The sequence below is a fragment of the Harpia harpyja genome, chromosome 7 (genome assembly GCF_026419915.1).
Source record: "Harpia harpyja isolate bHarHar1 chromosome 7, bHarHar1 primary haplotype, whole genome shotgun sequence".
Taxonomy (NCBI): domain Eukaryota; kingdom Metazoa; phylum Chordata; class Aves; order Accipitriformes; family Accipitridae; genus Harpia; species Harpia harpyja.
The window spans coordinates 48,786,642-48,808,564 of NC_068946.1; the positions used below are offsets into that span (position 1 = coordinate 48,786,642).

A 21,923-nucleotide genomic window follows, 5' to 3' on the forward strand; every position below is an offset into this window, starting at 1 on the left:
AAGACAATTTAGAAACTCCTCCTTCCCTGGGCACCCAGCACGGCTCAGGAAATACCTCATCTTCAGAAGAGCTGGACTGTCATCACCTCGAATCGCTAAATTTTAGGTATCAGTACATCAGAAATACCTCTCATAAGACACGACACCTCTACACTGCTGCAGAGTATTGAGCCCACATCTACAGGATTTCCACCTGAAAGGAGATCAAGAGAACTTCTTAATCTGACCTCCATGTTTATTTAAACCTTGAAGCTACCTACACTTGGAACATTTCAAAGGTAAAACGCACTAAACCACAAGAACAATGAACAGCACAGATGCACCAGGATTCGGCAAAGCCTCTGTCTGAGACTGCCAGGACTCGCCAAACCACCAAATTTCCAGCAACGCTTTACAGCAGAGAGCGCCAGCATTCAATATATGTGACCAAAAGAGGGTGGAGGTTAGCTGGGAGGGCGCAGGAGGAGCAGGGTCCAGCTGTGCAAGCAGGAGGAGGTCTACACAGGGCTCTGCAGCTCAAGGATGGGAGCAGAGGCTCACGTCCCAGCAGCAGATGCAGGTAGGGCTGCAGAGCTGCTCCTGCCATCCATGTATTTCACGCCTCAAGCAGAATGGCAGCAGCGGTGAATGCAGTAGCTGTGGGTTGTTACTGCTCTTGCACTCCCAAGTTTTTAGATTCTGCCTTGTGGGGGACTTTGGGTCCCTGAGGGTCTGCCCAGGTTCATCCATCCCCACGGGCAGTGCCAAGCTGAGCCCCCCTGAAGGCAGCAAGCAGAGCAGGGAGCCACTCACCCCAGGCAGCTGGGGAAGGGTGGAAGGAACAGCCGGTCCCCTGGTTCACTGGTGAAAAGGGATTAAGCACCCAATTCAAAACCAAGGGAGATGCAAGCCTGGACTCCAAATTGTGAGGTGTAAGCTTTCTCCCAGGATTAGTCACCCAAACAGCAGGACCAGGGAGAAAACTTACCTTATAGCTTGGTACCCAGGGCATTTAGCTGGGAAGGAGAGATGCATTTAAGCCCCTGCTCCAGTTAATGTTTATTTATAAAAATCGGAACAACTTCAACAAGATCTTAAAGATTTGTCCTGGATGCCCACGAAGCAGGGCATCTTCCAGGCTTTGGAAAAGTGAAAATGGCTTCTTCTGTGCTGATCTGTCTTTCAAACAATACACCTTTCCTGATATTTCTTTTAATTCATGAAAAGAAGGAAAAAAAAAAACCAAACCCCCCTTTGAAAGAAAAGAAAACTTTTCTTTTCTCAAGCATATCAGTGTTACATGTTCTATATCAAGCACATCTTCAGTTGCTATAAACTCATTATTATATTGTCTGGGTCTCTCTCCAGCATTAAATGCATTTGCACTAAAAACCCTGCAAGTCTGGGGACAAAAACCACAGCCATTCACCACGTTACTGTGAATAAGAGCAGATGAGGTGGCTTTCCAAACCACTGTGGTAAAACAGAAAACCCAGGAAACATCTTGAACCTTCATCCAAAACATAATTCACAGGTCTCCCTCTAGTCCAGCTTCAGGAAAGATACAGAAAGGTGTTTGCCAGTTGGAGTAACATCACTTATGAAAGATATCTATGAAAGACATCCGAGTAACGCACAATACAATCACCAGAAAATTTATATCATCTATACAATACAGGAAAAAGCAGCTAGGGTAGCGAGAGCAAAATTCCAGAAATTGTCACCTATCCACTGGTGTGGGGATTCACAAGAGAGCAGTACACCCAAACACAGGGCATCGCTTCTTGTGTGGGTGAGGCACACCTACAGCTAGCACAGGTCAGGCTGTGCCCTGCCTTTGGTAATCAAGTTTTTGATAAAAATTTTAAGAGACGAAAGTGACATCTGCAGTATCCACATAGGAGCTGGGCAGCTCTGTGCTGTTTAAAAGAGGAAACTCAAAGGCTTATATTAGAACAGGGAGGGTGACTGGCACTTGAGGCCGATTATTCCAGCACTTGCTTCTGCAGGGGAAAATAACGAAAAATGAATTAAGTGACAATAACAACTCGTGTATTTCTCTTAATTTTACTGCCACAAAAGTTTCGCAAAAGAATTTTCATCCTACACAAAAAATGACATGGTTATCAGGCAGCAAACAAACAGCACTATCCCACCAGCTGGCAGCAGGAGCACACCCAGCTCAGCATGCCTGGCAGTTCCCTGTGGTCAGCTTTTCAATAACTCATTCATCCCAACAGTACCTTAATGTTTGGTCATAAACGTTTTCACAAAATGAAGAGATGAGCTTAAACTGAGTTGGCAGTGACCTTTGATTTATTCTAAGTTCAGCTGCATGAAAATACAAGCTTTTAACCATGCAGAGCCAATTAAACCTAGAGTCCTACTTTGTTTAGCAGAATAAAATCAAACTCCTGGAGATCAGAAAAGCAAGCCAAGTTCAGGCCCGCCAGTCTGCAACTTTTTAGCGCTCCTTGCAATTTTCTATGCAGAAACAGCACTGCTTCGGGTCACCCAGCAGTCACCAGGACAATGAAAGTACGAGTCTCCTTTATGCTGCTCCGTAACATCAGTCCCATTAAATCCTCCATTACACAATAAGCATAGTGACTGTGTGGCACATTTGATGATTAAGTATAAACACCAACATAGATTTTTTACCACCTCATGTTTCTCCATGTGTTTTGGATGCTTCCAGCTTAGTCACCCACCGCGTCCCACAGCCACAGCTCTGCCCTGGCTGCACCCAGCTCGGCACTGGGAGGGGAAGGGAGTTACAGCTGCACGCTGCATCCATCTCCAGCCAGGTTGTCCATTTGTGCTTCTTTATCAAAGAAACATGGAGAGACTAGGTAAAGGATTTTGTGTATTCTTGGAATGTTAATTACCAACACAACAGGATTTGGAAACAAAGACATTTAAAAAAAAGTTAAATGTGTACATGGGTGCAAATTGTAATTGCCTTCTTTATGTAACCTCCCCAACGACGAGCCTTAGAAGAAAAAATATCATTTAACACTAACCTCTTATTTTTCTTTTTTTTTTGTGGTTTGGTTCTGTTTTGTTTTTTAACACACTTGCCTTTGCAATTAACCTCTTGGATGCTTTAAACCCAACCCAGCGAACAACAACGGGAGGTACAAGTTTAAGGAGAGCAAAGGGTTTTTCTGAAATTGCCTTTTATTCACATTGTACGGTCTTACATGAGCCCTGAGATGACCTGCCCACAGGCTGCTCAGCCCCTCCACCAGCAACGGCACCTCAGATTCAGATCTGGTGTTACAGGTGCAGAACACCGATGTGAACCATTCCCAAAGAGTTACTCCCAGCATACAAGACTGTAATTGAGTATTATATCTGGTATGTTTAAGTATTGATGACTCCCCGTTCAGTCTAAGTCATTAATGGGAGCTGCTCATAAATTTTTAGTTCCCTAACACATCAGAAGTCAGCCATAGCTGTATACCTTCTCCAAAATGATCTCTACAGCATAAAAATATAGAAAACACATTGCAAAAAACTCCCACTTACTTCATTCTATGAGAAGCTTAACATCATTTTAAATTACAGCTACAAGAAAATTACTGTTGTGTAAGGGTACAGGTACTTTCCCATCCTTTCTTTTCTACACAAATGACTAATAGAAGTTTAAAGCAACTTTCTTGGAGCCACAGGAAGATGAACACTTATTGGAACATTTAAGTATAATGGAAGACTTAAGATCCTACATCCCTGATTTTGTAATTAACGTGCAGGTAGCTAGATAAAATTGTACCTGTCTCACCTGAGCGAGTCAAGCAACATACGGGCTGCTCTGCAGCACTTAGGGCACACACACCACCTCTTCTGAGAGCTGAGGCCCATCAGTGAGACAACACAACTTCTCTTCGGAGCATGAGATTTCCAGTTCTGTACACAGGATTGAGTTTGGTACAGAAGGTGCCTAAAACCACACTGTCCTGGGCTGCTTAGCTATTTTTATTCAGTTTTGGCAGCAGGGATCCCTCAACCTAGGAAGAGCAGCTCCTGGCCTTACTCCCAAACATACTGAATTCATGACAAAAACCCCAAGTAGTACCTACAGCTCCCCCACTGAATACAGCTGGAATGCAAAACCCATCTTATTTTACACTAGGCAGCAACTCCTGCTCTCAGTCTGACAGCTTTCACGCTCAAAGATCAACTTCCCCCAATAAAAGAGCTCATATATGAGCTGGCTTGTTTCCTTGACATACCAACTATTTGCTAACCCAGTTATGATTGCGCCAGATACACACAGTCCAGCTCTAGAGGGCTCCCCACTGCTAGGCAGTGCCTATTTCTATAAAACACCAACCTAACAGACCTGCCTGAAGCAGCAAGTCCGTCGGACACCGTCCCCTCCTGGTACAGCCCACTTTCTTCCTATTCCCCCTCCCTGCTCCTCCAAGAGCCCAGCTGCTGAAACAGTACATGAGAATTGCCTGTCTCTCCTTGTTACCCACCATACCCAAGAACAGCCAAATGGTATTTGTGGACACCACCCCTCTCTAATCCAGACAGCCGTTTGCAGAGCAGATCCACCCAGCACCCAAGCCATCTCAACAATTTAAAGGATCTGTAAGAAACCAGATTTGCTTAGAAAGCCTCACTCGGAGCGCCTCTCAGAGCCTCCCCAAATCATCCGCGACCACTCACTCAGCGCCTGCACCCCCAGCTCCCATCCCTCAGGCTCCTTGCACATAATTGAATTCTGCGGGTGCCTTTTCACTGACTGCCTCAGCTCCTCCAAGATGCAGCAGCAGAGGCCTGAACGTGACAGCAAAACGAAATGGGGGAAAAACACATCCAATCTGGGTTCCAAACGATCCACAAGCCAGAGCTATGATTACATCTAGGTCTAGCTGCAGTACAACTTTAAGCTAATACACATCAGCCCTGTCCTTCAGCTAAGAGTGCATTTCCGTACCTATACATTCTGTGCATCTTTGCACATAATTCTAGAGATCTACATATAGCTGTGCGGGACAGGAACCAGTATTCACTCCGTTTCTTTACATTTCCTCACTATGCTTTGTATCTATGTATCAGGAATTTTTGAGTTTTTCAAGTGAATTCTTAAGACTCTACCTCCTAGAGGGGAAAAACACAACCTTGTCTTATCTTCAGGCCATTGCAGTGTATCAAGAAATCCAGTCACTAGAGCACGACACAGTTGCAGAACCAGAAGACTGCTGGAAAAGCGCAGCTTAAATTAACTTTTTTATTTTACACATATTTGCCTATCAGTCTTTCTTACCACATGAATCAGTCAGCAGTTATGACTCAAAAAGTCACTATTTGAAAAACTCTAAAAAATTGTATCCTTGATAGGGAGATGTTAATAATACAGTTTTGTAATACAATTATTTAACATTTTCTTGTTTGCACTAAGATTCTATTTGATTCCAGCATGTGAAGTTTTATAATGCTTGCTGTAAAAATACCTTCCCATATTTATCCTTGTTTTGGAGTCTCATTTATCATGCTTTGAAGCAACTAGAAGCTCTGGCAATTGATAAACTTCTCTGAAAATAATCTGAGGCATCTTTACAACTCAGTAGAAACCCAGAGATCTCCCTCTTGTGGTCTTCTATGTAAACAACTTTAACTACATTTGTGAGTTCAAAAGTGTCTAAGAAGTTTTCTTTCACCAAATATTAACAGAAATTGTAAGTAATTCCACTCAATATATGAAGCATTCTTCCTAGAAAGAATGAGAAAGAGATTGTTTTCACTTTATTTTTATCTACATGGTATTTTCTTGCAGAAAAACCAGAGATTTAAAACGCAGTGCTGTCTCCTGTATACCACCACTTGAAAGAAAGTATGTGGGGGGGAAGTTACAGAACAAAGTAGATGAACAAACCTAACAATGGAGGAGATGTTAGGTTTATATAGGTAAGTGCTATCTAGATGAACATATAAACTGCAGTTCTAAAATGCTCACACTTCAGTTTACACAATGCACATAATGATCTCTACCTCACAGACCAATCTTACTCTTCAAAAACCATAGCGGATATGTAGGAACCCATGCTCACAATTTCCCATGTAATGAGATTAACAAGTCTGACACAAACATAAAAAGAAATTTTGTGCCTTTATTGGAATGGTGTTAGGCTTTAAATACACCAATTTTGATAACCTGATTATTTGGTTTAATTAGAAATGACACTACAGAACTGCAATACTGGTCCAACAGTCTTGTCTTTACTTTTTTTTTTTTTTTAAAGCAAGAGATAGTATGAAAATGCACCAAGTAATCAGAAAGCACTAGCAGGCATCGGTTAATCCAAGATACTAGCTTCTTAGTTCCAAAAGCACTCGCATTGTATGGAACCCAGGATTTAGACTGGTCATGATTTGCAAGAACTAGTTGCATGAGTCATGACTTTTTTTTTTTTTTTAATTTACTTTCAAGTTGGTCACTGGTAAATTTTTTACCTCAAATATTACAGTTTCTTTAATTCATATTTTTCCTCAAAGTATAAAAAAGTATGAAATATAAACAAGCTCCTGCATTGGACCCATGAAAGGGTACAACGGAAGCATTAGAGAGCTGACTATCTACACACCATCAAATCCCATCAAATCTTGGATAATTCATTAATATACAAAATATCAGGGCACAGAAAGAACTAAAATCCACTTTTTTGTTTTGTTACGCACAGGTTCAAATAATCAATCTAAAGAAAAAACGTGATCATTTTGGCTTTCCACTACATCCGCATGTTGAGACACTTATTAAAATAATCCTGCTTAATTGTGTTTGGTCTTTTTCTTATTGTCAAGTCATGTTTGTTATCTTAATACCAGCCATCAGACAAACAAGTAATCAGAAAGACTCCTACTCCTCCTCCTCCTCCCCACCTCCCTATCCCTGACCCCTCCAAGGTCAGTTTTAGGACATAACTCCAAACACAGGGTTGTGACGACAGATGCTAGGACCAATCTCTTCATAATCTTTTTTGGTATGGCATACTTGGTAGAATTCAGGCTGTAAAGGGAAGGGGAAAAAAAAAATAAAATTAGTCAATAGTACTACACCTTATTTTAACAATATTAACATTTATGTAGCAAGTGGAAAAAAACAAATACAGATAACTTGGAAATCCTGAAATTAACATAACATCACGCATGGCTAAACACCAATGCAAACAGTGTATTTTGCCACAAAACTAAAATGCACTATTTAACAGCTCAAATCTGTAATTCAGCTCTCATTTGCTCTTTCAAATCTTTAAAGTCTAATGCAAAAACTTCAAAGGGGGCAGGGAGGGTATATTTTCTATTTGAGGCTTATCAGAAACCCCCCAACTACATTTAACATGAAGTGAAGGACAGATGAGAACTCCAAAAGCATAGCCAGAATGACTAAAACATGCTCAGCTTTATAGCTAACTTACTGTGGAAGCCAGCATTGATCCTCCAAACCAAACAGCGTATCTTTGCATATGGTGTGTAATGACTTGTACATCAATGGGCTTAGGCTATAAAAGGAAAAAAAGGAACACATTAAAAGTCACTTTTGCTGGTAAAAATTAGATCTTTTAAAAAAGGAGCATATATTCCAAGCTTGCTTTTCACAAATTAGTATTTTCTTAAATGCTGGGTATGTAAATTTACAATTATAGCATCAGATTTTCTCTTGTACGGCCCAGACCAAGAAATAGCTCTTGCTTATACATCGCCAGTTACCTACTTTATCAGACATTAAGAGATACTTGCACTCACACCAGTTTTCTCCCAAGAGCTCCACTACAGTGTTCCTCTCCAACTATCCACATTCTATTTTCTGCTGAATTTCTTGAGGGACTGTTTGTTTATGCAGTTGTAAGAATAGATCCATACTACTTAGCCCTTACAAAAAAAACTTTAGAAAGCTAATTTTTAAGTTTCATATCATTATTTTACTAAAGCATCAGTTGCAGATTGAAAGTTTATCTAGGACCAACACAGAGTCATGCTTTGCAAAACTACAACACTCATTCCAGTTAGCCCCTTTCCCTCCATATCCACACAAACCTTCATTCCTTACTTGTGCTTATCAAAAATGGCAGCGTATGTAACAGTTTCAGAAATAATTTGTTTGTTCCAGTGCAACCCGCTGAAATCCGAACAATTTGAAACAGTATTTAAAAGTCTTTTTTAATACATTTGCAATATTCAAGCTGGTGATTACTTGCAATGCCTAGTACTCTGAACAAGGAAAAATCGCATCAGATTTCCTTGTTCATACCCTGCTTCCTTAGTCAGTGGTAAAAGTCTAGTAAGGAGAACTGAGAATAAACTAGGTTACCTCAACCAGAGAGCTGTATATAACTGAAACTTCAGAGTTGTTTACATGGCACATTATGAAGCTATACTGGGGGTTTTAAGGATTGTTTGAGCTCATCTAGCTAGATTACTACTAAAAAAAATAAATGAGGAAAATCACTTCAATCTTGCCTTAAAAGGAAAAAAACACAAAATTTTTATCTCTGCTGGTATCTTTTATGTATGCAGAGTCAACAGAAAAAACACAAAAGTTAGATCAGAGGACAAACGTGGAAAGAACATAAATTAAGGATCACGCAGTTTAGTGAAAATATGAAGTAATTTCACAGAATCATAGGATAATTTAGGTGGGAAGGGACCTCAGAATGTCTCTTGTTCAGCCTCCTGCTCAAAGCAGAGTCAGCTACGAGGTCAGAGGAAGTTATTCAGAGTTTTATCCAGCTGAATCTCAAAAACCTCCAAGGACAGACTACACAACCTCTCTGGGCAGTCTGTTCCAATGCCTGATTATCCCTACAGTGAAAAAGTTTTTCATTTTATCCAAGCTGGACCTCTTTTGTTTCAATTTATACCTTTTTGCCTCTCATGCACCCACCACTCAACACTGTCAAGGGCCTGGTCCCGCTTTCTCCATAATCTTCCCACATATACTGAGGGGCTGCTATTAGGACTCCCAAAGCCTTCTCTTCTCTAAACAAGCCAGTTCCCTCAGCCTTTCTTCACAGGGCAAGTGCTCCAGTCCGCTGACTACCCTGGTGGCTTGACAATGAGCTTGCTCCATCTCTCTCATTAAGTTCAAAAGACTGAGGACAATGATTTGCAACTAATCAATAAGCACTAAGCACAAAAAATGCTGGGGAGCGACCAACTGCTTTCACATAACAGGTGTAAGTCCCATCCTTTCATTAGGTGACACTGATTCAGTTCAATAATAAGGGACAGGCAGCACAAGTGCATACCTGGGGAAATAGTACTGTAGCTTCCTACAACGAAAGGATTATATAAATATTTTCCAATACCAGTCTACCTTTCTCTACAACACACAAATCTCTGAAAAGCTTCTATAAGAACTTTAAATGAAAATAAAGACATTTCAACAAACAAGAACATCATTGCAATATCTTATTTTTGCATTTTCCAGGTAACAAGGGAAAGAAAGATGCTTGTTAAATGCATTAGCTACAAGAACTAACCTTCAGTCTGCCACCACTAAGTTCTTCACTAAGTTTCAGTCTGGCATCAACAGTCCTTTTCAAGTCTCGCTGTAAACGGCGACCAAAGTCCCTGAACATGGTTGAGCCTCCAGAGAGGACAATATTCTGTTTTGAGTAACAAAACTTATTAATCACTTCCGAAAACACAAGTCTTCAACTTTACCCAGTTCTTAAATGCCAAACATAGTTTTTAAAACTACAGTTAGCAGGTATGCTTTTACTTTGTTTTAAATTATCTAACACTTCAGCATGACAGAATACGAATTCACAAAGAGGTTGTCACATTAAAATTGGCTGTGCTTTAAAATCCATTTATACCTAAATACATCTCACTTTCTGCGCTCAGATTTATGTTTCCCTTATTTCTTTTTCTTTTAAATAAGAGTTTGAGTAATGAAACATCACATTCTGAAAAAGTGTAAGTGAACAACATAAAGCCTTCTGCATATTGGACTTATTTCTAGAAAAATGGTTAATTTGGGGTTTGTTTTTTTTAAATAGAGTTTCAAATACCTATTTTAATAAAAAACACAATCTTTCTAAAACAAGTATTAAAAAAAATCATTATAGCTACTGACCTTATACAGAGGACGTCTAACATCAATGGGACAATTCTGAATAACTTCATCTACTACTTCTGAGATTGGTTGCGTAAAGTCAGGATTAGCAAACTGCAATCAAGAATAAAATCAAGACAAGTCAACATGTAGGACCATGTATTGCAAAAGAAAGGGGGCAGAGAGAAAAATGGAATGGAAAGAACCATCCTATTATACTAGAGACATCATGAAAACTAATAATAGAAATACTTACGTTAGCTATTTTTGCTGCCATTTATAAAAGATTTTAAAGAATAATAAACCTAAAGTATCTCTTTAGGTTTTATATATGCTCTATAAGCTGTTCTCTTAGATAGTTTTTGTTAGCTGTAATAGGTCAAAGAATATATGCCCTTCTCAGATGCTGAGCACCAAGGCAAAACAGTGTAACGTGAAAAAAAAACACAACAGAAGAATGTATAGGGATTCGGGGCAGGAAGAGGGGGAGAAAGAAAAAAAAAAAGGCTTTATTCCCTTTTAATTTTTCCCAACGCTGGAAGAGAGACTGAGGGTATAAAGGCAAGAAGACAGAATATTTAGAAACTTGACTTTTCAACAGACAGGTAAGAAAACAGGGTACAATGTGGTGAGACCTGGATATTCTATTAAAAATTGCAAGAAGAAAATATGGGGTTAGTAATCCATTTACTTTAAAAATTTAAAATATAGTGCTTTGTTTAGGTATCAACCTGAATTTGTATAAAGATTACTAGCAATCAAGGATCAAAAACACATTGACTTACAACAATAGCTGATATCTATTTACAAATAAGGAGAAATGTAAGTCGGGATAACCACTTCTTTACAAGTTTGTAAATACTATTTATATGCTATCATCTAAAATACACCTAAAACAAAATGTGTAGACAATTCAAATCAACTTACCTCAGGATGGAAGAAAATCTCTGGCCCCAGGAATCTCTCATAGCCAACATCAATGGTAAATTCTTTCTTTGAGATAGCATTAATTCCAGTATACTGTTTAATCCACTTTGTACCATCTGTGTCATACTTGTTAAATTCTTTTACTAAGTCAGGGCAAACATAACTAAAGCGTTCCTGAAAATTGAGTATGTACAGTTAGAAGTATCTTCTTAAGTAGAGCAGGGAAGACGGTATGAATTTAAAAGTTTAAATAACTACACTTTTTAAAAAATAAGATTTTTAAATTGGCAGATACAGACTAGGCCTCAAAAATGGGTGAACTGACATTTACTGTATACAGTTAGATAATGGCTCTGCTACTACAAATCATTTCTGTGCGGCACTGAAAGCAGCACAGTTTGCTGAGCTAAATTACTTTTCTTCTATTTTTCCTCTAAACTTCTACAACAGTGAGAAATGAGTTCTAAAGTATACTGAAGAACTGGCATAGAAACAAGGTTTAAGTGTACTTTAAGCTGAATGTCTTTCAGAATAGCTTTGTATTACAAAAAAGAACATATCAACATTCAGAAAGTATAAAAAAGTAATTACAGCTCTTTACATTACACATCCCACCAAGAACACTTCCTACTGAATGTTACAATAGTAATAATAAGGGAGGGGAGGAAAGAGGGGAGAATTGAAGAGTGAAAGACTAAAGAGTGAAATTCTAGGCCAAATTGAGTATAACCCAACCTTAAGTTTAAGGTATTTCACGTTACTTTATTATCTAGACATTTTTATATTATTTAGAAACAGAGCACCATTACTTGGAAGGATGATGATTTTAAGAGATTATTGTATTTTAAAAATAGATATCAAGCTCTGATCTAAAATAACATTAACATCTGCAACATTCACGTTACCTTCACTGCTTTAGCTGTTTCCAAGGATTGTTCAGGAGGAATTCCTACTTCTCGCTCCCTCAGCAACTGCTGAATGAAGTATGTTATATCTCGCCCAGCAATTGGAATGTGTTTGATACAGCTGCCAATCACGTATCCTTCAGCCTATAAATAAAATTAATTGGGAGAAAGATACTGACAAGAACTCCTCCAAAGCTTAGGAGAGAGAAAGACATGGAGTCTAAACTCCTATTCACTACCTGTGATTGTGAGATTGAAGCCCTTTAAGACTGGCTCATTTAATTACCAGAAATCCAATTCTTCAGTAGCCTTATTTTACTTATTAAAGTATTTCGCTTTGCATTGGTTCATAGTTCTTACAAGGTTAGGAGGAACAGAAAGGTCACTAGTACATAAGGCAGACAAATAGCTATACTCACTGTTCCTTGGCCTTTATTTTCTCTTCAAAATGAGGTTACTCTTACCAAAAAGGTCAAGGAACCTTGTATCATGAAATATTATTTTAGAATAAATGATGTGGCTCTGCAGTCACAGCCACTGATGTAAGACGTTACAATCCACATGAACCAAAATTAATTTTCTGAAAGCAGGGAGAAAATGCATCATTTCAGCACATTGAGACTGCTTAGAACATCAGACTGGCCCGTATTCATCCATCAGTCTACCCTTTAAGTCACACTCGTCCTGGGGGCATTAAAATGATCTGGTCTAAATGCAGAAACCAAAAGTGTTCAAGACTGGCCTTCAACCTCACCAGACCTGCTACATTCAAACAGATAAATCCAGATATCACACTAATATTAAATGCTTAGAATTTCCTATATACGACTTACATTCCTATAAAAAGTTCTTTCTAACATAGAAAACAATAAAGTCAGTAAAAATGTACCACTATTGTTAGCTTCACTACAGAGGTGTTTGTTAATTCCTCTTTATCTATTTCATTATAAAAGTGATATGCTATTGCTGTCAATTTGTTCAACATGTTTAAAAATTCCAGAAATCAAGTGAATGTCACTCTACAAAGGAGCTTAATGCTTCAAGTGATATAGAATACCTACTCTTAACTTCAGTTAAAAAAACCAAACCCACAAACCAGGAAAAGTTCAACTGTTTTAAACAGCAATTTGAACTACTAAGTACAATTTAAAAAAAGTTACCTATAGAAGGTTTAACTTCTCAATTGTTTCCTACATCTTATTGACATTCCTAGCTATACTTCAGTCTGTGTAGGTGTAAACTTCAGAGAAGTCACAGGACAAACTGTTCACAAGTTAAATTGTTTCCATAGTTCTGATGTATACTTACCACAGGAATAACATGAGTGACACCATCACCACTGTCTATAACTGTGCCAGTCAGCGTTCGTTCTCCTACTTGTCTTGACGTCCAAGACGCAGCTAAGGCAAGGACAGCCTTGTAAAAGAACACATGCAGAAAACAGATCTTAATAAAAGCACTGCATTGCAGATTCCACCTTCTACTACCCCTCCCAAGAATACCCAGACTGACACCCTCATGGTCATTTACAGCATGGAAACTGATATAGTATTATTATATATGGTACACAAGAGCTTATGAAAAAGAGGCTGGATAAATGTAGTTTTTTGACTCCTGCCTGATGCTTTTTTAGCCATGTTCAAACACCTTTTTTGCTACTTCATAATGAGAGGGATTCAATTCTTGGCCTAATACCATTATTATGATGTGGTGTGTTGCTTGCTTGGTTTTTTATTATTATTTATTTATGATGCAACAGATATTATACTCTACCGCTTAGAGGCCTTCTATACAGGTAACAGAAGAACAGTACCTAGCTAACGGACCACAGAATCAATGTGTGTCAAACATAGTGGTGAAACTGCTAACCAAAAGTACATAAAAGTATTCCAAACACCACTCATATAGTTTTCATAGTGAAATTCGTTTTAGCTCAAGGAGAAATACTGTAGGCTCTAACTTTCAACAGCCTTTCCCTTACCTGAACAGCAATATATAGCCCTGGAACATTGAAAGACTCGAACATGATTTCAGCAGTATATTCTCTATTTTCTGGAGTATTTAATGGAGGCTCAGTCTGCGACACAAAAAAAAAAAAAAAGCCAAGTTTTACTTACATTCAAACACTTGACTTAAAAAAAAAATCACGAAATCCTAAGTTTTGAAAGATGAGTCATCCAACAACAATAGCATGTAAAAATAGTAATGTGAAAAGGGTGCTTTTAAAGGCAAATGGTGCAATTAAGAAAATCTAGAAACTCGTCTGACAATAACAGAATTTATGCAAACTGCACTGCAAAAACATGATGGTTTGAGTGAAAACAGAAAAACAGAAGTGCAATAAAAACTTTATAGTAATTACTGCTTAAGAATTTACATCGAAGGTCCCCTTTGTGGGTTGGTTAGCTCATTACAACTTTTGATTTCACTTGAAAGAACCAAGGACTATCAATCTAAATAGGTCAAAGGATGAAGTTTAGCACATTTAAAGAATTACAATTATTTTTAAAAATATTTAAGTGACTCAAAGAAAAAAGCTGTTTTTCTTCAGATGGCAATCACTATAAAACAAGTTGACATGATCAGCTGTAGAAATGTACTCAACTGAGAGAAGCTAACAATAACATACAATATGCTACAATACTATGCTATAATTTCCATTAAAATACCGAACATACTTAATATTAAGTCTCTCCTCTGAAAGAGGATTTTGGTTAGTGCTACAGAATATTTGAGGGGAAAAAAAAAAACTACCACTCTTGCATTGCATCAACTATGTAATAGGAGGGTAAAAAGAGGAGGGAGCCAGTCTCTTCACAAAGGTGACAGGACAAGGGGCCATGAAGACAAACTACAACATGCAAAATCCTAAGTAGGTACTAAGACAGAAAAAAGGTAACGTGAGGGTGGTCAAATATTGGAAAAGGGGCCCAGAGTTGTTATGGCATCTTGATCCTTGTTGATATTCAAAGCTTAGCTGGACACAGCCTTGAGCAACTGGACCTCATTAGACCTGCTTCGAGAAGATTGTTGCATTAGATGTTTTTTAACAAGTATGGCCAACACCTCTAATTCCAAACTTGCTCTATAAACGTCACACTAAAACAAATTGCTATTTCAATGGCCTCAAATAAAATACTAAGGAATAGCAGATGCTTCACAATAACATTGACCTTCATTCAGTTCTAATCTGCCCAAATATGACAATCAATCTTTTCGATTTCACCAAAAAAAAAAAAAAAAAAAGATAAAAATTCACTCTAGACACATCATCCAGGTGGCAGCATTGTACATAATTGCAATTATTTTGTTTTTAAAGTCAAAACATACAAGTACTTTTTTGCCTCAAAAATGTAAACTTGATCATTGAATTCAGTGGATAAGTAATAGAAAAAAAGTGATGAAGCAGACACAGTTTGGAGGGAAACGAGTAGAGAACAGGAAAAAGTTTGCAGTTCAGACACTCTGACATCTTTAGAAAATTGAAGAGCCTGGATGGGATAAGCCAGATCAGGAAAGTTCCAGGTAATTCATATTTACTTTAGTTTTCAAAATAAGCATATTCATATTTAAGAATTATTACATAAATCAGCACAAATATTCTTACCAGTCATATGCAATTTCATAAGTAACACAATTTTACCTACCAAAAGAAAATAATGATCCTCGGGTTCTGCCCTTAGATACTTAAAGATTACTTGCTCCATAAACCTCTCCATCAAGTCCCAGTCTTCAACTATACCATGGCGGATGGGCCACTGTTGCAGAAGAATATCAAAATAGAATTGGAAACAAAAGAAAAAAAAAATTCAGTGTTTTCAACTGCAGTAAAAGCATATTTTCTACAGTTGCAAGAAACCTTGCATTAGGTTTTCCCTGTTCGGATCTGACACCTATTCAAGATTCAGATTCCAACCTTGAATAGCAGAGACAATACATTGCACTTTTCTCAGTACAACAGAATGGTGGCACTAGGATAAACCAAAGGTTCCCCCTAGCCCAGTATCCTGACTCTGACATTGCTGATAGAGGATCCCAAGGAACACGAAAGAACGTGGTTATTTCCGCTTAACACTGTCCTCGCCTCCCTTCACTTCAGAAGAAATACACATTCATGTACTGTTTTGCAAATTCCCACAGGCTCCAGAAGGTCAACAAAACTAATACCAAACCTTATTTTCCATTAAAACAGAGTTAATAAGAAAATAAGATTAAAGTTAACCAAAAAGCATTCTTAAGAAGCTGTTTACTGTATAGCTGATGCTTTCTGAAGAGTATTGGAAAATTATTTTAAAACATTTCTCTTAATACCTTGGTTGCATAAGTTGGTTTTTCTATTGCTTCATCCCCGATAAAGAAGTCTAAATCATCAACACCTTTCAAAACCCTCCTTTGTGCTTGATCGACCACTTTTGCTGATTCTTTGATAGCAATACCTTTAACAGAGAACACAAACAATAGCGTAGATCATATATCCTGCACTAAAAAGGAAAAAACCCCAACATTCAAAAATAGGAACACAAGGTAATTGTATTCATCCTTTGTTTCAGGCATAAGCACAGAAGAGCTTAATAAAACACAGATAATTTGAATTCCAATCATAGGTAAACAGAATTAGGATTTAGAAAGTACAGACCCAAATACAGATTTAATTGTTAGACACTCAACATGCAATCAGGGAGATAAAAAATAAAAAGAATCACTAAGATAGGGTATCCCTACAGATCTCATCTTATTCAAAAGTGTGCTAATTTTCTGCACACTCCGCTAATAAAAAAAAAAAGAATGCAGTCATAGAAGTTGTATAAAGAGCAAGAAAGAAAACATGTTGCCATTATATAAATAGATGTTTTACTTCTCTTGCACCAATTTGATTTCTGGACGTATTATGAAAGTGAGATATGGCACACAAAAGGGACTAAATAGCAACTAAGTAAGCAAATAACATGTACAAAAGAAGGCAGGAAGGAAGAAGTAGGAGAAAACGTAAGGCATACAGAAAAAGAAAATCGGACAGAAATAAAACGAGTATTTTTAAAAGGACAGAAATTTGTATGGCCACATGATGCACCTTTAGATGCTTTAAAACAGATTTTCACAAAGCCTACGTTTAATTTCTCCCTTTAAATCCTACTCCTATCTTATCATTAAGAGTAGGATGGAGAATTTCATTTAAGAAAGACTATAAATCTTTTCCTTCACTTCAAGGAATAACTGGCAAAAGTTAAGAGCTTTATCTTGACAATTTATTCCTTCCAGTATAATTACTCATCATAAATAAAGAAAAAAGTTTTTATCAGAAAAATACTGGCTAAGGCTAAACACACGATCAGTGATTAGATATCGCAGGAACACAGATGTTCCCTTTCCTCATCTTTTGCATCAGCCTCCTGGCTACCAGGGTTGCGGCGCCAGCAATTCCTGCTGTATTTTTTCAAGTCTTACTAATTGCCTTTAAACAATCCTTTACACAAACAACGAAATTCATATATATAAGAAGCATTAATATCAGCCTCAATTATTCAAAGGTTGTAATCCACAAGCTCTTTCAAAGGCAGAATTACTTTGCTAATTCTCACCTTCGGTAAGAAGTTCTGTTTGCTCACAACTAAGATTTTAAAAAAAGTGATGAAAACAGCTGTTGCAGCCTCAAGCCCACCGGACACAGGGCAGCACAGGTACCGGATTTGGAAATCAATAGCATGCTAGGGTAAAACACCGTTAGTTCACTGATGCTCCTCATAGTTCCCCCTTCTCTTCCCATAAAGAGCAACAAAAGCAGAGCTGTGCAGCCAGAGAAACTAAAAAGTTAAGCGGTGTGAAAGACTGAACAGGAGACATTATTTTGAGCTCTTCAGGAAGAAAACTGAATCATACTGTAACTTCTGTAGCAGCTTACAGGAGAGCAGAGAGGAAGCAAAAGGCTGGAGGAAGCCGAATAGCATGGGGGGGGGGGGGGGTAAATAGGAAGTAGAAGCTAAAATCACGGGGAAGGAGATGTCGCAAGGCCAGCGTTTGCTGCAAGTGAAAAGAAGAATCTTGCCGAATATTTTTCAAGTCATCATTACAGAGCTTACACATTTTGGGAAATTATTCTGTCCAGATGGGTGTTATCTTCAAGAATTTTCAAGTAAAATACTATTTCTTGTCACAGGATTATAGAAACTTTCAAGTCAAAGTGGTTCCACCCTGTTAAAAGCCTAAAACAAAGCTCTCAATATTTTGCTGACCTTAACACTAGCCTGTTCAGTCCTGGTTTTGAAAGTCAGAAATGAGAAGGAAACAACCTGAATCAAGAATCATATCCTGAAAACACAAATGGGAAAATAAATCTTGCTGAAACCAGAGCTAGGCTGAAGATGGGCAGCACTCCAGTGGTATCTCAGAGCATTTGCCTTTGGTTTGCTTGGCACAAGAATTAAGAGCTTTTAGAAAACAGAGGACATACTTGCATCAAATCAATTACTCAAGCCATTTTTTTTTCTTTTAAAGGTAAAGAAAGGGCCACCTAACACGTAAACTAACAAAGATAAACTGAAATAGATGACAAATCAACAGAACTACTGCATAATGGAAAGAAGTTGACTCCTATTTTAACATACAGCCAGAAAAAAAAGGATTAAGTGAATAAAAATCAGGCAAAATTAATGATCTGCTAAGATCTAAAAAGCAGCCAGGGAAGAAAGCAGTGAACCCACATCTCTTCAAAAAATTGGCCCAATATATTCTCATTTACTTCATTTTTCAAGCAAGCATTTATCATCTCTACAGAAGCATATTCAGAATAAAATCAAGAACACAACATAAGGAGATAAAAATTTGTTAAGAGCAGGAGTGAATAAGATAAGGAGGAAGTGAACAAGGCAGAAGGAATGCTGCTCGAACCTGTTTAACAGCAAACATTTTTCAGAGAATCAAATTGATAAAATGCAACCACCATTGCTAGAAGTCAAAGGAGAAACCAAACCATTTTTCCACTGGGGATAATATTAAGGAAACTAAAGACACCAAAGTGCTTTGAAAAGATCCACAGTTTTTTGTAACATTTTACTTTGAAACTAGGTACTGCTATACTCTATTTTAATTTCTCTAATGTAGATTACACCAGTACTATTTTATTTCATTTGAGGCTGAGGATTAATGCAAACTCATGCAGTTAGTGTAATTATCTAACTTGAATTACACTACAAATGAGAAAAATGCCTTTTTCATTACGAGAATTGCAGTCAAGGACCATTTCAGCTGTAGGAGCATCTAGACTACAGTGTTTGTTTTTTTAAATACACCACACTGTATCAAAAAGCTGTCAAAAAATCTCATTTCCCCCCTTTTTCTTCTACTTTAATAGCAGCCCTGTTGTATAAATTTCTCTGCTTAATGATCTGACAGGTCATTTCATTCCCAGAATTTGTTTAAAGCATCGTGATATCTCTTCTCTTTTTTTGGAAGAAGAAAGTGATTTTAAAAATAAATAAACAAGATCTGAAGATGTAGAAAAATTATGTAAACTCCATCTATCTCAAATTAAATAAAATAACCATTTGCCCATTTTTAATTTAAATACTGTTATGAAGTTTAAAAAGCAATGTTAAGTTGTTTTCCAATGGTTCAGTAACTTTTTAAATCTAATTTTAAAACTAGTTTTTGTGTGAAAAACAAAACTGAGGAGTATATTTTATACGCCACTAAGATAAATGAAATTAAGTTCTTTTGGAAAACTAAACAAATTAAGAGCTACATATTAGAAGCCAATATAGAAGAGATTGAAAGGATTCTCTCACTTCTACGAAAACAGGAGAATGCATTAAGTGAATTAACCTTAGCTTTCCATGAAAATTGCTTTTTGAACCACGTTTTCTGGAAAAATTAACATAGAGCCTGAACTACCAAGTTTTATTTTACATTGACTGTGCTTAAGTATTATTAGTTCTAGCTCTTTTCCTGTGGCATTTACAAGGAAAACTGGGTGTACTAATTACTCCTTTTTACCAGGATGTAATACGTGATTACTTTGGCACAGATGAACAATGACAAAATGCAAAGTGGTGTAGGAGGTCAAAAGGTGAAGCATTTCTAAAGGAAGCTGAATGAGTTCCACTCTCTAGAGTAGAGCCATATCACTTCAGCTGGGAGAAACAGTTCAGAAGACAGGAAGCAAATAAATAAGCAATTTTACATGGGGAAAAAAAAAATTAAATGTTTTCTTGTTCTATTTGCAAAACACAGTAAATTAACATAGCTGTAATAGTGAAAAATACCTGGCAAGTGTAACGTTTTAAACGCTGAAAACATCAAACCATCCAATTTTTTTTTTCTAGTTATAATCAACTAAAGTTTTACCTGATAAATCACTAATAGGGGAAGAACCTTCTAAAAAGTAAATATAGTCATGCTACTGTATTTTAATATGATTTCAATTTCCAACAAATTAATGACACTTCAAATATTAGTATACTATTTTAATGATTGTATCTTTCTACATTGAGCATCCATAGCAAAACAGAACAGAGCCATGGTATCACTCTGTCATCACTCAGGTTTTTTCAAGTCACTCGTTTTTAACTGTTTTTTACACAGCATGTTATAGAAACTCTTAAGTGTAACTTCAGCACTCATACACAAGTAACAAATACTTACATGAAGGAATAATGAACTGGGGTTCAGTATTACCGGCATATCCGAGCTTTGTATACCTATTGAGACAAAAAAGCTTATGTTATAATATTTAATACTACAAATACCAAAGACATCTCCCTCTTTTAATGAATATACCTCTCTTCCCATATCAAAAAGACCCACGGACTTTCCTTTAAAAAAAGCAAACAAAAACCCAAACAAAAAAAAACCTTAAAGAACTTCTCTTTTTTTAAAAAGATAAAACAATGCTCCCTACCACAAATCAAGCATCATTTTAACTTCTACTCAAGTAAAATTTTACTACAGAACACATAGTATGTAGTTCAATTTATCAATGCTTAGGAGTCCAATTTAGAGTCAAAGTAGTTCTCCCCTGCTCAGCAGTTAGCATTTCTATAGAAATATTTTCACATAAGTGTTAGTGGTAGAAGTGTTTTTGTAACTGCTAACTACAGGGGAAAAAATTCCTTTGCCCCCAGACTGCCAACCGGGCATGTGGCAGGGCTGGCCATCATTACTTCACAAGCATTTCTCAAGATGTACTATTGTAGGTGGCAGGTACTGACTTCTGATAATGACAGTGGTAGCAAAAGAAATTCCATTTAACAAACAGAAAACAGTCTTGAAAATGTGTTTAATAAGACTAAGGAAAGCAAGAGGAAGAGAACTACACACCTTCACTCACCCAACTTCCAGAACGTGCTATGGACATATACAGCATTTTCATTGTCATGATGTAAGAAAACTTAAGAAATCACCAGTGTGTTCATGAAAAATAACTACAAAACTCACAGTACCAAAACTATCCAGCTGCTAGAAATGTTGCTACAAAAGAGTTAAGAGCAGCATAGGCAAATTCTAAAACATGTAGACCAAACCACACACTACATTAAAGAGATACAGCCTATGCACAAGTTGTTAACACAGACATGACAAAGTTCTCATTTTCTTTATACAGTCAGACAGCTGTACTAACTAAATTAGCACCATCAGCAAAAGCATGAAACACTGTAGTAGCACCTCTAGAATTTCAGCACTCTGATATAAACCTGAAAGATCTTAGGCGGTATAAGGCAGTACTAACTTTAACAATCCATAAATTTATGTCAACAACACAGCAAAATGCCTGGCAATAAATATAGGAAGAGGGTGGTTTTTACAGGCTAGAAGAGGAGTGCTGCTGCAGTAGGTTTTGCTGTGATGCTACTGATGCAGCGGTTCACACGTTGCTCACATGTTCGCTAACGCCTACACAATTTCTATGGCTGACATTAATTACACACATTAGTGCTGGGCCAAGAGAAACGTATCCTCAAAAGGAAGGTATATCTCTCTCTAAATAACAAAGTGGTCAGCACAGGACCTCATCTAACACTAAAAATACTTCTCTTGCAAAGCATTTTTGA

General features: G+C 37.4%; 1 protein-coding gene across 1 annotated transcript in view; it reads right to left on the bottom strand.

Moving 5' to 3' along the window:
* Positions 1 to 6,081: 6,081 nt before the first annotated feature.
* The window catches only part of ACTR3 (actin related protein 3), a 31,303-nt gene continuing 15,461 nt past the window's right edge, over positions 6,082 to 21,923 (bottom strand). The window contains exons 2-12 of the mRNA XM_052791823.1: positions 20,518 to 20,573; positions 16,192 to 16,316; positions 15,528 to 15,638; positions 13,862 to 13,957; positions 13,189 to 13,296; positions 11,881 to 12,024; positions 10,976 to 11,149; positions 10,070 to 10,162; positions 9,471 to 9,596; positions 7,407 to 7,490; positions 6,082 to 6,997 (exon numbers count right to left, since the gene is read on the bottom strand). Coding sequence (XP_052647783.1) covers positions 6,902 to 6,997; positions 7,407 to 7,490; positions 9,471 to 9,596; positions 10,070 to 10,162; positions 10,976 to 11,149; positions 11,881 to 12,024; positions 13,189 to 13,296; positions 13,862 to 13,957; positions 15,528 to 15,638; positions 16,192 to 16,316; positions 20,518 to 20,573 — 1,213 coding nt within the window. The 3' untranslated portion in view covers positions 6,082 to 6,901. The remainder of the gene's footprint in view (positions 6,998 to 7,406; positions 7,491 to 9,470; positions 9,597 to 10,069; positions 10,163 to 10,975; positions 11,150 to 11,880; positions 12,025 to 13,188; positions 13,297 to 13,861; positions 13,958 to 15,527; positions 15,639 to 16,191; positions 16,317 to 20,517; positions 20,574 to 21,923) is intronic.